Raw genomic sequence first — 18,287 nt, 5'->3', positions numbered from 1 at the left:
CTGGGGTCAGGCAGTCCAGAACTAGAGGACATAGGTTTAGGGTGAGAGTGAAAAGATATAAAAGAGACCTAAGGGGCAACTTTTTCACACAGAGGGTGGTACGTGCATGGAATGAGCTGCCAGAGGAAGTGGTGGAAGCTGGTACAATTGCAACATTTAAGAGGCATTTGGATGGGTATTGGAATAGGGTTTGGAGGGATATGGGCCAGGTGCTGGCAGATGGGACTAGATTGGGTTGGGATATCTGGTCGGCATGTACGGGTTGGACCGAAGGGTCTGTTTCCATGCTGTATATCTCTATGACTCTATGACAAGCACTTTCCATTTCATTGGGTCAGAATACATGTACCATACATAGCACTCAATGGTTGTTTTCACATCTTTGCATACTTCCACAACAAGTAGTGAAATGCTTCACCGTCAGATTAACATGGTGCCCACTGGTTAAGCCCATGGAAAAAGTTCTCATTGTCATATTCTTTAAAAATAAAACAGAAATAGAGCCATTGGTTCAATGGCCTACTTATAGTAAGAAGGTTCAAAGGGCTTCAAGGATTTGTGTGACAAAGGTGAAGGGGGTCACTAACATCCAACAGACATGAGCTAGCCACTTGATGTCAAAACAAAATTCAAAGTTCTGGTCTCCACTGACTGATAAGGGAGACGCAAAATCCTATGGCGGGAAGCTGGGGTATTCAAGCTGGTGACCAGTTTGGTTAAAGCAAAGTTCTTAGCACTGGTTCACCTGTATTCTGGAAAACTCTCTGCTAAAACAATTCAGTGACTTCCTTTTGAAGGCGCAAAGTAGCTTGCCCATTGTTTCAGATTATGTCTTTCAAACACAGTACAGTTTGAAGGCTGCGGAAATGCAACATCACACACTGCTATTGAGAGGCCGGGGATCTTGCCTGCCATCTTTACAGCTGGTGACAGACTCACTGATCTGAAGCCAGCAACTCTTGAAAGCAGCAGCGTTATGGAGGAGGCCATGACTGTTGGTGGAAGTTCAAGCTGAAGTCCCAGGATTAGGGAGGAGTCAGAACATTACAACAGGGCTTGGGGGAGTTTGTTTTATAGGCTGGGCATCTCAAAAGCATTGGCAGGGGTGACTCCCAACGGGCAACCTGATGTCAGCTCCCCCCCCTCCCCAGGCGGTGATTGTCTCTGATCCAGGCTCATCCCACATTCCCCCAAACTGAGCTGGTGGTCTGCACGAGTTAAGTAATAGCAATTGGGAACACTTAGCAGCAATAGGACCACCTGCAGCCCAGTTAATCCCAGTGTTGAGGGATAAGATTATAAAAAGTGATCCCTCATTAGTCAGTCAAGGAGCTCATCTCGCAGGAGTGTGCGCTTTTCTGCCCAAAACTCAGTTCAACGCCCTACCCGCCTTCAGGCTTGTCATCTCTGAGAGTAAAAGACTTCATCCCCCATAGACACAACAATGGTGCAGCAAATGAAAATAGACAAGGTATATTAAAAGTGGTCAGCTAGAAATCTGTGACAGCAAAACATTTTGTGTCTAAATATATACTGAAGTGGCAGAAAGCCAATAATTGGCATGTGGATCTTGTTAAATTCTAAAGGTTATTTTTCAGCAAATAGCCTTTCTGGAATGGCCCTGCGAAAGCATTTTTAATTTACTTCTGTGCTAAATCATGCTCAGTGAATTTAGCTGCTGCTGCAGCGCTACACAAGAGAGTCAGAGCAAACAAAAACTGAAAGTGGCAAAGCACAAAATAATGAAAAATCTCACGTAATCCCTGCAGGGTTCAGAAGACAATTATTATGATTTATAAATAAGAATGTGTGTACACATCTCACAATAGATCCTGCACATCTCGGTTGCTGCAGTATTCCATCAGCCAGTAAGTTTCCCTTCATTATGGTATATGGGCTGAATATTACAGGGCTGAGTACATGGTAAATGACTGATTGTTAATTGAGTATTCCTCTATTCTCTGAAGCACATTTAAGCAGGATCGTACATGCTTGTTAAATTTTAATTATTTCTTCGGCTGCATTGTACATTTGACTGAAGAAACTCAGAGATAACTAACCAGCCCTGACATCTCCTTCTCAAAGGAAAAGGAACACCAAAGGTGGGTGATAACACCCTTCGCAAGGTCAGAATTTGACGGTGATGCAGCTATAAAAAAAAAGACATAGCACAGCGATTCCGAAAGCTCAAGTCCATTTTGCCTGATCTCAGATCATGACAATAAATTTCAAAAGCATCTATAAAAGAAACTAAATTGCCACTCAAGTACAGTGCTGAAGGAGTGCTACACTATTGGAGATGCTGCGTTTGAGACAGTTAAGCATTTGCCTGCTTAGATAGGTTGAAATGATTGCTTGGCACTATTTCAAGGAGAAGCAGGGATGTTACCCTTGGAATCCTGCCAAATTTCTCTTTTCTCTTCGGCATCCCATCAGGGCTGAGTACAACTTGTTTCCAGTCCAGTATAGTCTGTCCAGTTAGCCAGAGACTGGAAATCATAGAAACCCTAGAGTGAGGAAGCAAGCCATTCAGCCCATTGAGTCCACACTCACCCTCCGAAGAGCATCCCACCCGGACTCACCCCTCTACCCTCTACCCTCTCATTTCTCATGGGGTGAATTGTTGCAGTAAGGAAGACAGGGGAAGAGTGTTTCCGTGATAGTCTACACAGATTACAGGTCTGTGGTGGATCCAATAGTAATAATCACGGCTTGCATGTCTTCATGCAATAGGCGGAGAATGGTGAAGAATTTCTATGGGTAGGCAAATTTGAGGGGAGAATGCTCCAGTATTCTTGCTGGTTGACAGTCAAACACTATTGTGTGGTTAAAAACATTCCTGCTGCTCCCTGCACTTTGTGTTGCTCTGAAGGTCATATCTACTGTGCTGATGAACCGGAGTCCACATCAGGAGGAGCTCTTAGCCACTGGGAAGGTACGACCGAGGAAGAATTTTGCAATGACCTTCCTTCTGACAGACAGCAGGGTCTTTGTAGTCTTCATAATTGGCCTTATGTCCTTTTTTGTGGGTGGTCACAGTAGCTTCAGAGATCACGGGTATGTTCTCACCTTTCCAAAGGCTGTGTACATGAACCTAGAGTGCTTCTTCACCATATCACAGTATTTCGGAGGGCATCGCATTTACACCTGCAACCTTTCTCGTTATCAGCTGTCATGTAGCCTGTGTAGCCTTTACAACCTCACGTTGGACTAAGGCTGCTGTAAGCTGGGGTCCACTGAAAGCTAAGAGCAGTGTGGAACCTATCAAGGACAGGTAGGAACCAAGCACTCACAATGGAATAAGCAATTCATGGATCTCCCTAACAAATACTCATTTCATAACCTGAGTGCCCTCAACAATATTCCTCGGCATGACCAATACCTATCCAATCAGTCAACATCACAAATCAAAAATCAAAAGAACTGGTCAATCACTCATTATTATTATTAGGAGTTTGCAGAGCTCACTTTGGCTGCTGCGTTTCCAACATTATAACAGCCACTACATTTCACAAAGTATTTCACTGGCTGTAAAGCACTTTAATATATCTGATGGTCACAATGAGAGTCTGTCTTCAAATTAAAGTCTGAAGTCAGCCTTTGTGGAGTAGCTATGTCTGAGGTAGTCTCGGATTCCTTTCTGGAGAACAGCCATTCTAAAAGCAGAATTAGGAAAATAAATTCCCCTTTTATTAAAATAATGATACAATATGCCATTTTTTAATGTAATTCATGATCCATATATGAAATTGAGGTTTTAAATGCTGTTTCTGAAAGTGTAATTATATTCAAGGCACATACATTTTGGAGGTAGGCAAACATTATGCTTTATTTTATTATTAGAGCAAAAAGGGAGCATTCTTCTATGAAATCAGTCCAGTTTCAGGCAGGGTGGTGGCAGACAATGATGGGAGGCCTTGGTTATAAAGGTCCAGCCCCACTCACCGGGGACGTCCAGCCACTATCAGACCATATGCCATAGGAGGCTATTCAGCTCATCAAATCTATTCCAACATTCAATGAGATCATGGCTAACCTGATAATCTTCACCTCCACTTTCCTGCCTTTTCCATAAACTCCTTGATTCCCTTACTGATTATGACCATAAGGTACTGGAGCAGAATAAGGCCATTGAGTCTGCTCTGCTGTTCAATCATGGCTGGTATGTTTCTCAATCCCATTCTCCTGCCTTCTCCCCATTCATTTTGATCCTTTTCCTAATCAAGAACCTATCTATCTCTGTCTTAAAATATACTCAATGACTTGGCCTCCACAGCTTTCTGCAGCAATAAGTTCCAGAGATCAGCCAATCTCCAGTGAAGAAAGTCCTCAGGTCCAAGTCTTTCTAACTAGTGGAAACACCTTGTCAGTGTCTGCTCTATCTAAGCCTCTCAGCATTCTTTAAATTTCAATCAGATCCCCCCTCAACATTCAAAACTTCATTGAGTACAGTCCCAAACCACTCCTCATGACAAGCCTGTCATCCCCGGGATCATTCCTGTAAACCTCCTCTGGACTCCTTCCAACGCTAGCACATCCTTTCTTAGATACGGGACCCAAACTGCTCATAATATTCTAAATGCTGCCTGACCAGAGCCTTTTGCAGCCTGAGCAGTACATCTTTGCTCTTGTATTCTAGCCCTCCTCAAATGAATGCTAACATTGCATTTGCCTTCCTAACTACCAACTGAATCTACATGTTCACCTTAAGAGAATCCGGAACTAGGGCTCCTCAGTCCCCTTGTGCTTCAGATTTCCAACGCTTTTCCCCATTTGGAAAAAAATCGAAAAGTGTGGTGCTGGAAAAGCACAGCAGGTCAGGCAGCATCCGAGGAGCAGGAGAACCAACGTTTCAGGCATAAACCCTTCATCAGGACCCAAAGATGCTGCCTGACTGGTTGTGCTTTTCCAGCACCACACTTTTCAACTCTGATCTCCAGCATCTGCAGTCCTCGCTTTCCCCACTTAGAAAATGGCTTACATTTCTACTCTTCTTACCAAAGTTTATAATCTCACACTTTCCCATGTTGTATACTATCTGTCACTTCTGTGCCCAATCTCCTAGCCCACCCAAGTCCTTCTGCAGCCTCCCCACTTCCTCAACACTACATGTCTCTCTACCTACCTTTAGGTCATCTTAGCAACAATACATTCAGATCATTAATGTGTAATGTGAATGCAGGTAGTTGTGATCCCAACACTGACCCCTGCAGAATTCCACCAGCTGCCATTCTGAAATAGACCCATTAATCCCCACTCTCTGCCTTCTGCCAATCAGCCAATTGTCTAACCTTGCCAGTAGCTTGTCCCTAACACCCTGGGCTCTTATTTTATTTAGAAGCTCCCTGTGCAGCACCTCGTCAAGGATTTTGCGGAAGTCCAAATAGATCATGTCCACTGGCTCTCCTTTGTCGAGTTTGCTCATTACCTCCGCAAAGAATTGTAGCAGATTTGTCAGACATGACCACCCCCCCCCCCACCGATGAAATTCTGCTGAGTCAGCCTTATTTTACCAACCTCATCCTTAATAACAGACTCTAAAACCTTACCAACCAGTGAGGCCAGGCCATCTAGCCTATAGTTTCCTGACTTCTGCCTCCCTCCTTTCTTAAACAGGCATGTTAACATTAGTTATTTTCCAAACCTCTGGGACTCTCCCTGACTCCAGTGATTCCTGAAAGATTATTACCAATGCCTCTACAATGTCCTCAGCTATCTCCTTCAAAATTCTGAGATGTAGTCCATCCTGTCCCAGTGATTTATCCACCTTCACAACTTCTAGCTTCCCCAGCACCTTCTACTTACTGATGGCCATTGTGCTCGCCTCTGCCCACAATGGCCTTCACCAGCTCCTACATCATGCACGTACACTACATTGCCTTGCTCTGCATCTCTATATGTTTAGTTTTTAAATTGCTGGTTTTTTAAAAATTTCACACTGGTCTTTCAATTTGTAATCTGTAAATATTTCTCCTACTTATCTTCAACCTAGAATAGATAGTCAAATTAGCAGCTATTACCAACCAGTGAACTTACAGCTTATCTGTGATGTCACTCCTTCTTTTGTGTTGGGCCCTCAATCCCGGGCTTCAAGTTTTCCCGCTAAAAATAAAATCTTACCAAATATGAATTTTAAAAAAACAAGCAAAAAGCACCGCTTCCCCGTTGCACCAAATTCCCAAACACCCTCCAAATTCCCCAACATTATACCTCCGCATGCTATTTCTCATCCTGGATGTGACCTCCCATTTCTGACTGTGTGCAGCTGATTAAGAATCCATCTCAGCCTTGATTATATGTAATACAGCACTTGTAATAGAATCCTGGAACTGCCACTGGCCATTCCTACCCTCCAGCACCACAATGGTGGGGGGGCAGAATCAGTATTGACATCTACTCCGCTAATTGAAAGTTCTGGCAGCTTCACTTGGAGTTGTGATATGACCCAGGAGACAGCATGGTAAAGGATTCAAGATTCCTCGCTAGGCCGAGAGGCCATTTTATCAGCCTCCTCTCCCTTCCATTCAACCATAACAGTGACCAGCTGGAACCCTCCATTTTAGCTTGGGACTTCAGATGGACATTTTTCTGCCATTTTTCTGACATATTCCATCTTCAAAAAAAGTTCCTCATTTCTTCTTTACGCTAGCATTTCATGGACACCTGTATGGATTGAATCGCAACCTTGGAAATAGTGTTAGCATTTGAACTCCAGAACAGTAAATGGAAGTTAAAGTCCATCGGAAGAAAGTCGACCAACAGGAAGAAAGTTCCCTTTTTTTTCCCTTATTCTTTAAACCGATGTGAGCATTACTGTTGACTATCCTTAAATAGCTTCAAGGGAGTGATGGTGAGTCACCTTTTTGAACCACTGTTGTCCATCTGGTGTAGACGTAACCACAAGATTGCTCGGAAAGTCTTCAGCCTTCATCTTCCCAGCATGGCTGAACAAATTTATTTGGACAGGTTGCAGTACAATGGAAGTTGTCTGGGAATTGGCAGGATCAGCAAGATAATAGTCACTTAGAAGTGGCCAATATTTGACTATCCTACACTCCCAGTTCAACATTGAGTACAGAACTGACAGTAGAGTGTACCAAAATGCACAGCAATAAGTCCCCAGCCCATGTTTTCAAGGCTCAGAGCAGTATAATCATCTTTAGATGTGGTTATGCTTATTGGACATTTCATAAATAATCTAGACTTTGCTAAACATTACACCAGAAATCAATTTAAGATGGTCATTCCGGCCCACAGTGTGATGTATTTGCCCATTTTAGAAGCTACATATAACAACATCAAAGACTCTTTAGGCAAAAGAATTCAGACATATACTGCACCTTCCTCATTGGGAGAAAGATGGGTGATGGAGACTTCCAATTTCTGCTGCATTCCCATGAGAACACCCTGACCAGAGTGTACTTGCCTGCACTGAGACTGAAGACTGATATTTAACTATTCCCTGCTGTATCTCCATACCAATGATGGTCCAACCAACCAGCGCCCTCTTCTCATGCTGTCTCAATTGGTCCCCCCAAGACTGTTTCTTCCATCCTCATCCTGGTAAGTACAAGACAAGCTTCAACTTCTCTTCACCTTTTAAAAATGTTTTAAGTTAAGTACTAACAAGCCATTATTTATTCCTTATGTACGATTCTCCTAGCACTCTACAATAACAGTTCGATATCTTCTGCAGTCCCTCACTCCTTCCTAGTGTAGAATACTGGGACAGCATACACCAGCATCATCAACTCAAGGAATACATACTGATGGGAGGGCAATCTAGCAGGGGCTAATTTTGCTTAATTAAAAATAACCTGAACATGAGTTTTATTTGATCTATGATAATATGATGCTGAAAAGTTACAACAGCACAGAAAAGGTCCTTAGACATCATAGATTGCACTACTCAATGTAAACCCATTATGAAGTGACCCAATTACTCTTAAGACATAGGAGCAGAAATCAGGCCATTCAGCCCGTTGAATCTGCTCTGTCAATCAATCGTGGGCTGATAACATTCAGTGAAGGTGGCTCAGACTGAGGAAAACTGAAACAAGGATCCTGAAATTCTGCAAACCAGATCAGATGCAACTCGAGGCAGGAATTTGCTCAGACTGTCTCAATGGTTCTCCTTATTGAACCTTCCTGGTGCTCAGCAGCACAAGGCACAGTCCAAAGTACTTGGTAGCGTAGACTGTCCCCAAGCACAATTTATTTATTTATGAGGCTTTATCTAATGCTTGAACTGTACTTCGGTCAGACACAGCTGTTAGAAAACCTGAAGAAATTACTTGCAGTTTCTCAACAACATGATTCTGAGTGTGTCGTTCTTTCTGCTCATCAATCAGTTAAATTTTGAATTTTTAACAGGTCTTCAGCATTTGATAACCCTTTAAATACCTCTACCCTTTACACCATAAACACATAAATCATGTATCAATCTGATGGCCAGGATTAACACAGTCATTACTTTTTTAAAACATGTTCAACCATTGCTTAGTAATTGCCTCCTAGTTAATAAAGTCATTCATTCGAGCTAATGTGTTCTGCATTTTCAGAAAGCCACATTCGCGTGTCTTATATTCTGTCAGGCGTGTCCGCCTCTTAACGCCGTTACATGTGCAGTAGTTTCGTTAAAACCCGAAATGGGGAGAGAGAGCACGGAGTGTACCTTGTAGCTGTTTGAAACGCCCATCCGTGACATTGTAAGGCGCCTGCTGTGGTGGGTTGTAACCAGGAGGTATCTCAGCTAGAGTGGACATGAGTAGAATGGTTCAAGCTGTCCGTGCGGATGGGGAAAATTGCCCTGAGCACTCCCAAAGAGGTAGATAGATGGTGGAGCGCACAAGCCAGTTTCTACAGCAGGCAGCGGGAACTGAGAGGTGGAGCTTTCGAGTTGATAGTTAATTTCTCTTCCCAGGTTGGAATCAGTTCCCGAGCGGTGGGCATGAGCCCGGTGGGTCCGAGTTCAGTGCAGAGGCTGCAGTATCAGTGTCTGGTGCATATACTGGAGGAGTTGCATGGGGATTGGGGCCTTTTTTTTAAAAAAAGAAAATTGAACACTGACCCTGTGGTAATAATCAATTAGGTGATGTCATTCACTGTTTGCTCACAGAGGTGTGTGGAATAAAAACGTACGGCTCTAACAAGCTGAAGGGACAGCAGATGGAAAGCACTTTTTTTCTTACTGGGCAAGTTGCCGTTTTAAATGAATGCATATGAACTAGCAGAGAGCGTGAGCTCCGTTTATAACAGGAACAAAACTATATGTGTGTTGGAGAGTGGGGGTGAAGTGAAATTCATTCACTTCTGCTATTGCAATTTTAAGTTCTTAAAAAAAACAATATTTGTTCCCAGAACTACCTACAGCAGTGAGAGGTATATTTCACTCAAGTGATCCAGAGTGGGAAAGGGAAGTGAGCCAGGGTGCAGAGGAAAACACCATTTTTAGCGACATTTTTTTTAAAATTGTGAGCTTTCCATTAGGGCATGGGCTATATTCGCAGAGGTGAGCACTCACACATTTATTCAAAAGCTGTCATGCGTCCATACAGTAAGAATACAAGAGGAATTCCTGCTCCAGTGTGTGGGGAACGTCCCAATGATTACATCGGGGTCAGTTCAAATCCCACCCTGGCAGTTTGGGAATTTCAATTCAATTAAGGAAAAGAAACTAAATAAAAACTGGAAACAAGCTAATACCGGTCATCATGACTGTGAGGCTATTGGATTGTTGTAGAAATCCGACGGGTTCATTAATGTTCTGTTGGGGGAAGAGAGACTCTGAGAGACTCCAGATCCACATCAATGTGATTGGCTCTTAACTGCCCACAAAATAGCCCAGCAAGACACTGTTGTTTCAAATCACAGCAAATAAACATAAAAACAAACTGGACACACTGTTGAGTTCAACTTCGGCAACAGGTATTGAAAAAAACACACACCCAGCTCAGGCAATGCAGTAAAGTCCTCCCAATTAAGAGGGTGGAATATGTTCGGCCAGCCGTGGTGGATGTAGGAGGGTTTCCTAGCATGAAAGAGTGCTGTCTCTGCTCCCACCCTCCAATGTCTGCCAGTGGGAAACCATCTCCATTCCTCGGTCATGTTTAGTTCCAAGTGAAAGGCCCACAAACTGACTGGAAAATTCCAGTTGGCTGCTGACTAAAATAGACCATTAATTGTCCTTCTACCCATCAAACTAGCCTGACATAAATATGATCTGTGAGTGTGACCGCACCTTATAGGCCTCACCCAATATCAACCCTGGATATGTCTTGTCTCAGTAACAGTAAAGCCCATCACAGCCAGTAGAATAAGACATTCATATGTGCCCCTGGGAGCCTTAAACATTGACCGTGGGCTCCATGAAGTTTCATAGCATCGGGCATGGAAACCTCCTACTAACTCCCACCTACTCTCAGCTGGTGAGTCCACCCTTTCCTTTGTCAAACACCACTTGGAAGAAGGAAAGAGGCACACAATCTGTTCTGGGTGGGTAACGTCAATGTCTATCACTGCAAGCTGCTGGGTGCTATCATCGCTGAATCCTGAAAGAATCCTGAGCTTTCAGAAGATGACAATAGAACCAAAAAGAAGGAAAAGCCACTCGATTTGGTGCACAGAAAGCTACTGGTTATAGATGTATCTGTCCATGACAATGTTAGTATGAGCAAACAACACTCAGTCCTTGTGCAGATGCAGTCTCATCTTCACAATGAGAACACTCCATTGCTAGTGTGACACTAGCACTGTGCTAAACCACTCAGTTGGCAAGAATTTCTAAGTCATTCCAAGTTCCAAGGCTCTATCAAATATCTGGGCTTTGTTGGTTGATCTCAAGCAGATAAGAGTATAGAGAGACTGTGACTGATCATATACATTTCTGCTGGAAGTGAACATGTGCAGACGTCAGGAGAGGACAAATCGAGGCATAATGCTCTATACTGAAGTACCTTATATACACTAATGGTTTATGATCAAAGATTTGAAGTATGGTCACTCAGATAAGGTTATGGTCAGCAACCAGAAACACATACACTAGCAAGGAATGACACCTTCAGGGGAAAAATTGAAGGAGGCACTCTCTGAATAGAACAGAGAAGATGGTTCAATTTAAAGGTGCCCACAGCTGCCAGATTGTCATCATGGAGGGGCCATTCCTCCACTGCATAGCCAGCAGCTGTGTGCCAACAGCCGTGGTGGATGTAGAAGAGTTTCCTGGCATGAAACTGTGCTGTCTCTGTTCCCCCACTCCAAGGTCTGCCGATGGGAAATCATTTCCATTCCTCATTCATGTTTAGTTCCAAGTGAAAGGCCCACAAACTGACTGGAAACTTCCAGTTGGCTGCTGACTATCAGCCTTCATAGATCATTAATTGTCCTTCTACCCAGAATTAAAGTGGTCGAAAGGCAGGAAGAAGCTGAAATTCCTTATGTCATTCTTTGGAATTCCAACAGAGATCCAACATTCTGCAGTGATGCTTCATAGGAGTTTTCAAACCCACAGAAAACTACAAAATTACAACTATCCACTACCTCCCTCACATCCCTGTGTTTTTTGGAACCTTCATGCACCTACAACCATACAAACCTGATGTACATATTTTCATTCTTTACTGGAAGAAGGCCACTCAGCTCACTGAATCACTATGGTCCTACTCCACAGCTACCTGAAGGAGCAGTGCTCCAAAAGCGAATATATCCAAATAAACCTGTTGGACTATATCCTGATGTTGTGTGATTTTTAACAAGATCCTACGTGGTGAGCAAGATGCTGTTTAGCTCATAAATAGTTGCCACTTGCAATTCAAACACCCACAGAAAGCAAGTATATGCAGAATCATCATTCACCACTGAGCACAAAATCTGCTCATTATATCAAAACCTGTTGATTCATTCAGATCAGAAAAATGTTTACAACGAGTTTGATTTAATTTATAGCTGATCACGTACGATCCCTGTCAGTGGAGAAGTAAACAGGAGTCAGCTATTGATGTATAATGGATATGAATGATGGGGGTCTGGCAAGTGCAGGGAGGTTTGAAGGATGTTTGTCACCAAGTGGAAATATTTGAAGTCATGCATGTCATTTCCACAATGATGCACTAGATCTCTCAGAGATCACAATGCACTAAGTGTAAAATGTCCAGGAAGTTCAAACATCTGACAGATAATTGTTATGGACCAGGCCAGATCCCCTCAAAACATTTGAAGAAGGTAGTCCAGGCCCTAACATTTCTAGTTGTTTTAAGCAGGTGTACAGTGGATATTCCAGGAGTGATGCAGCTGGCCCAACCACTCGGTTTTAAACAAAACAGAATTTATTTACACACAAACAAAAGAAAACCAAATTTAGAATAACATAACTATTTGAAAACCCAATCAACTCTACTGCAAATTAATAATGGTGTTCCAAATATTTGCAACATCCCATAAAACCCCCTTGTCAAAAAGGTAAATTCAAATGCAGGTTCTTGCAGGAGAGATATTACAGAAAGAGAGAGAAAGAGAGAGAGATAGAATCAGCATATAGCTGTTTCTTTGGGTGCAGCAGCTTTAAACAGACTGCTTGCTTAAACCAAACCAAACCAAAACCCTGAATGGGAGAACTGGCCACTCTCCTTTCATTGTGTAAGTTTCATTGTGCCTTCTCAATTAGGTATTTACAGACATATCGGAACCTCTACTTTTATGACCCCTTTAGAAAAACAAAACCAGGACAACACAACCTTGTTAAAGGTGCAGCATTGTCACATAATTATCTGGTACCTGGAACCCTCTGAAAACGTTCCGAACTCAAGGTGGAGACTTCAGAGGCATGTGACTTACAAACCTTAGCAGTTACCTATGAAAGTCTACAGGATTATAACAGGCTCTAACTCCTTGCTAATTATAAAACTGACCACCTCGATCACTCAAACTAATTTCCTCCCCCCACCCAAAAACCCATCCCAAACTCTCACTGCAACCCCACCTCTTTCATGGATACCTACATCCAACCTTAGGTCCAACTGCCACTCTATATCTTCAACTATCTTGCCCACCTGGCAACCCACCTCCCTACCTACTCTACAGCATGTACAACTCCACACCTATTGGGAACCCCACCCCACACTTGCCTTACACACTGACCTTCTGACAGTAGCTTTCAAAATAACCTTCAAACCTTTCTTCATAAAACTGGGGCATGGTTTCTGCAATGATCTATCCAACTGCTGCATATGTTGTTTACTGGATAGTTTCTATGAAAGTCATAGACTCAAACTCATTGAGGTGTCCAGTGTGAAAATAGGCCCTTTGGTCTAACTTGTCAATGCCGCCCAGGTTTTACAATTAATCTAGTCCCATTTGCATGCATTTGGTCTATATCCTTCCATAGGCGAAAGTCAGTACTGCAGATGCTGGAGATTAGAGTCAAGAGTGTGGTGCTGAAAAAGCACAGCAGGTCAGGCAGCATCCGAGGAGCAGGAAAATCAATGTTTTGGGCAACAGCCTTTGATGAAGGGCTTTTGCCTGAAACATTGATTTTCCTGCTCCTCGGATGCTGCCTGGCCTGCTGTGCTTTTCCAGCACCACACTCTTGACTATATCCCTCCAATCTTATTCGATCCACGTACTTGTCCGAATGTTTCTTAAATGATAAAATTGTACTCACCTCCAATACTACCCCGGCAACCCATTCCAGACACATACCACACTCTGGACCCTTTTGTATCTCTCCCCTCTCAGCTCAAACCTATGCCCTCTACCATTGGGAAAAGCTATTGGTTACCTTATCTATGCTTCCCATGATTTTGTACACCTCCATAAGGTTCTCTCCCTATCTCCTATGTTCAAGGGAAAAAAGTCCCAGCCTATCCAGCCTTTCCTTATGACTCCAGCCTTCCCATCCAGGGAGCATCCTAGTAAATCTTTACTGCACTCTTTCTAGCTCAGTAACATCCTTTCAATAGTGGAGTAACCAGAACTGCATGCAGTACTCCAAATGTGGCCTTACCAACATCTTGTACAGCTGCAACAGGATGTCCCATACTGTTCTACACTCAATGCTCTGACCAATGAAAGCAAGCATGCCGAAAGCCTTCTTCACCACACTGTCTATCTGTAACTTCAAGGAGTTATTAATCTGTATCCCCAGATCTCTTTGTTCTATAACACTCCCCAGGGCCTAGCCATTAATTTTTTAAGTCCTGCCCTGGTGCGATCTACCAAAATGCAACAACTTGCATTTATCTAAATTAAACTGCATTTGCCATTTCTCAGCCCACTGGTCCAGTTGAACAAGATCTCGCTACATTCCCAGATAACCTTCGCTGTTTACTATACCACCAATCTTGGTGTCATCTGCAAACTTACTAACCATACCTCCTAAATTCTCTTCAAAGTCATTTATATAAATGACGAACAATAGTGGTGATCCTTGCAGCACACTGCTGGTCACAGGCCTCCAGTCTGAAAAACAACCCTCTACCACCACTACCTTCAGGCCAATTTTACATTTTGGGCTTTTCATCCAGGATGCAAGTGGGCAAACTCTGTCTGATGTGGGATTGGGAAACGGGCTCACGATCCAGACTGGAACTTCAAGTTGGCAGCTTTCTCCATTTCAGCCAAGCTTTCCAAAAGGAAGCTGTAGAGTAAAATCAAATGAATGAGGCCAATCATTCTGAACTGTGTTTCTTAAAGCTGGCTGCACAACGGCATGAGGCGTGGAAGTAGGTTTCCAGCTGTTTGGTTTGCTTACAGAAGAAACTTTGGGTCTGGTGAGAACAGAGGAAAATGTGAAACACCTGTTGGACATTGGGAACTGAACAGAATAGTTACAAAACAAGTGTGCAAAAGAGGAAACAAAACAAAGACACAGCTATTCAGATTTTGTAATAGTTTTGTCATCAGGATTGAACATACAATAGATTCAGAAAATGTTGAAAATCTAATCTTTAGAACTGTCAAGTTATATTATGTTATCATATTACAAAGTGGATTACAATAAATGATGCTTGTTTTAAAGAATACTAATATTCTTCATAGATATATTCTTGGCTTGAGAAATCCACCATTACTAAGGAGGATAGTAAAAGTTTTTTCAGGTATGTGAAAGGCAAAAAAAAAATGGTTAAGACTAAAATTGGGCCCTTGAAGACAGAAACAGGGGAATATATTTCAGGGAACAAAGAAATGGCAGAAGAATTGAATTGGTACTTCAGATCGGTGTTCACTGGGGAAGACACAAGCAATCTCCCTGAGGTAACAGTGACTGAAGGACCGGAACTGAAGGGAATTTATATTTGCCAGGAATTGGTGTTTGAGAGACTGTTAGGTCTGAAGGTTGATAAGTCCCCGGGGCCTGATGGTCTACATCCCAGGGTACTGAAGGAGGTGGCTCGAGAAATTTTCCAGAGTTCGATGGATTTCGGATCAATTCCTGCGGATTGGAGGGTGGCGAATGTTGTACCACCTTTTAAGAAAGGTGGGAGAGAGAAAGCAGGAAATTATAGACCAGTTAGTCTGACCTCAGTGGTGGGAAAGATGCTGGAGTCTATTATAAAGGATGAAATTACAACACATCTGGACAGTAGTAACAGGATAGGTCAGAGTCAGCATGGATTTATGAAGGGGAAACATGCTTGACTAATCTTCTGGAATTTTTTGAGGATATAACTCTGAAGATGGACGAGGGAGGTCCAGTAGATGTAGTCTACCTGGACTTTCAGAAAGCTTTTGATTTATCCCACATAGGAGGTTAGTGAGCAATATTAGGGCGCATGGTAATGGGGGCAAAGGACTAACTTGGATTGAAAGCTGGTTGGCTGATAGGAAACAAAGAGTAGTGATAAACGGCTCCATTTCGGAATGGCAGGCAGTGACCAGTGGGGTACCGCAGAGATCAGTACTGGGACTGCAGCTTTTTACAATATATATGTTAATGATATAAAAGATGGTATTAGCAATAACATTAGCAAATTTGCTGATGATACAAAGCTGGGTGGCAGGGTGGAATTTGATGAGGATGCTAGGAGATTACAAGGTGACCTAGACAAGTTAGGTGAGTGGTCAGATACATGGCAGATGCAGTTTAATGTGGATAAATATATGGTTATCCACTTTGGTGGCAACAACAGGAAGGCAGATTACTACCTCAGTGGAATCAATTTAGGTAAAGGGGCAGTACAGAGAGATCTGGGTGTTCTTGTACACCAGTCAATGAAGGTAAGCATGCACGTACAGCAGGTAGTGAAGGCGGCTAATAGCATGCTGGCCTTCATAACAAGAGGGATTGAGTATAGAAGCAAAGAGGTTCTTCTGCAGCTGTACAGATCCCTGGTGACACCACACCTGGAGTACTGTGTGCAGTTCTGGTCTCCAAATTTGAGGAAAGACATTCTGGCTATTGAGGGAGTACAGCGTAGGTTCACGAGGTCAATTCCTGGAACGGTGGGATTACCTTACACTGAAAGATTGGAACAACTGGGCTTGTATAACCTTGAGTTTAGAAGACTGAGAGGGGATCTGATTGAGACATATAAGATTATTAAAGATTTGGACACTCTGGAGGTAGGAAACATGTTTCCGCTGATGGGTGAGTGCCGAACCAGAGGACACAGCTTAAATATACGGGGTAGACCATTTAGGACAGAGATGAGGAGAAATGTCTTCACCCAGAGAGTGGTGGCTGTGTGGAATGCTCTGCCCCAGAGGGCAGTGGAGGCCCAGTCTCTGGATTAATTTAAGAAAGTGTTGGATAGAGCTCTCAAGGATAGTGGAATCAAGGGTTATGGAGATAAGGCAGGAACAGGATACTGATTAAGGATGATCAGCCATGATCATATTGAATGGTGGTGCAGGCTCGAAGAGCAGAATGGCCTACTCCTGCACCTATTGTCTTATGATATTAAATTTGCGTTGACTATCTTTGACTAATACTAATTTATTTAGATTGTTTGAGAGGAAAATAGGGTTTGGTGGAACATAAAGTAGCAAAACAATTGCAAAAAGTAAACTCCATCTCAAAATGATAATCACTCAAAATGATAATCAAAGATTTTAGATTAAAAATGGCTTGAAATCTTTTATTAATAGTCACTGTCAATTTATGAAGTTATTTGAGGTAAGGGTATTATAATTCTCAAATGTCATCCTCACACAGCAAGTAATCCATTGTTTCATTCCTTCTGCTGCTTGGTTTTAACTTTTTCCAAGTCAAGAACCAATGAAAAATATTTGTCCGTGTTTGTTCAAATTTCAATCTTCTGCAATCATTACAGCTATTGTGTCATGTTCACTTACACTAAGTCAGGATCAAGTAACAAGAAAATAAGAGATGTGTTATGTAATCCATTGTCAAAACAGCCATTACTTTGTACCCCTTATGAATGGTTGAAAGGGTAAAATGTGATTTACTTTACTCCAGGGTTGAATTAGTTCATGTGTTGGTCCTACAGTTGTCATACTACATCTTGATAAAACCAACTGTATTGAATGACTGATGAAAATACTTCTTGAATAACACAGATTAAGGACAAATAACAATTATGTCAATGTTGAAGATTTTGAATCTTAACACATCAAATAGAAGACAGTATAAGGAAGCAATGCATAAGGGCAATCTAGATATCATACAACAAACAGAAATCTGTTGTATGTTGTGACATCTTCCAAAAGAAAATCATATGGAAGAAACTTAACTTATATCCAAATTTGAAATGGAATGTCACAACAATCAAATTAAGGTTTTGTATGATTGGCACTCTGTCAGCACAAATTGAACAGATTATGGTAACAATCCCATGTTTGGAGATGGGGTGTGGTGTCTCTCAGGATTTTAACCATATTAACATTCAAAGTGAAGATATATTTGTTTGTGATGTATAATTAACATGGGTGGCACAGTGGCTCAGTGGTTAGCACCGCTGCCTCACAACGTCAAGGACCTGGGTTTGATTCCAGCCTCGGACGACTGTCTGTGTGGAATTTGCACATTTTCCCCGTGTTAGCGTGGGTGCTCAGTTTTCCTCCCACAATCCAAAGATGTGCAGGTTATGTTAATTGGCTACGCTAAATTGTGTTCAGGGATGTGTAGGTTATGTGCATTTATCAGGGAAAATGTAGGGTAATAGGTTAAGGGAATGGGTCTGGATAGGTTATTCTTCGGAGGGTTGGTGTGGACTTGTTGGACCAAATGGTCTGTTTCCACATTGTTGGGATTCTATGATTCGAAAAGTTGGAATGGAGAAGATTCAGGATGAGCTTTGTAAATGTTTCTTGACTCTTAAACACCATCGTTG

The 18,287-nt window shown here is 42.4% G+C and overlaps 1 protein-coding gene across 11 annotated transcripts in view; it reads right to left on the bottom strand.

The window, feature by feature from the left end:
- LOC140476474 (spectrin beta chain, non-erythrocytic 1-like) overlaps positions 1–18,287 on the bottom strand; it is a 330,291-nt gene that overhangs the window by 138,077 nt on the left and 173,927 nt on the right. Inside the window, exon 1 of one of the 11 annotated variants that reach the window (XM_072569165.1) lies at positions 8,675–8,939. The exons of the other annotated variants lie outside the window; for them this stretch is intronic. Within the exon in view, the coding sequence (XP_072425266.1) occupies positions 8,675–8,765 (91 nt within the window). The 5' untranslated portion in view covers positions 8,766–8,939. Of the gene's footprint in view, positions 1–8,674; positions 8,940–18,287 lie in introns of those variants that run through there. 11 annotated transcript variants of the gene reach the window in all.

The sequence above is a fragment of the Chiloscyllium punctatum genome, chromosome 4 (genome assembly GCF_047496795.1).
Source record: "Chiloscyllium punctatum isolate Juve2018m chromosome 4, sChiPun1.3, whole genome shotgun sequence".
Lineage (NCBI taxonomy): Eukaryota > Metazoa > Chordata > Chondrichthyes > Orectolobiformes > Hemiscylliidae > Chiloscyllium > Chiloscyllium punctatum.
The sequence above is the reverse complement of the archived record's forward strand: the minus strand, read 5'-3'. Positions and strand labels throughout refer to the sequence as shown.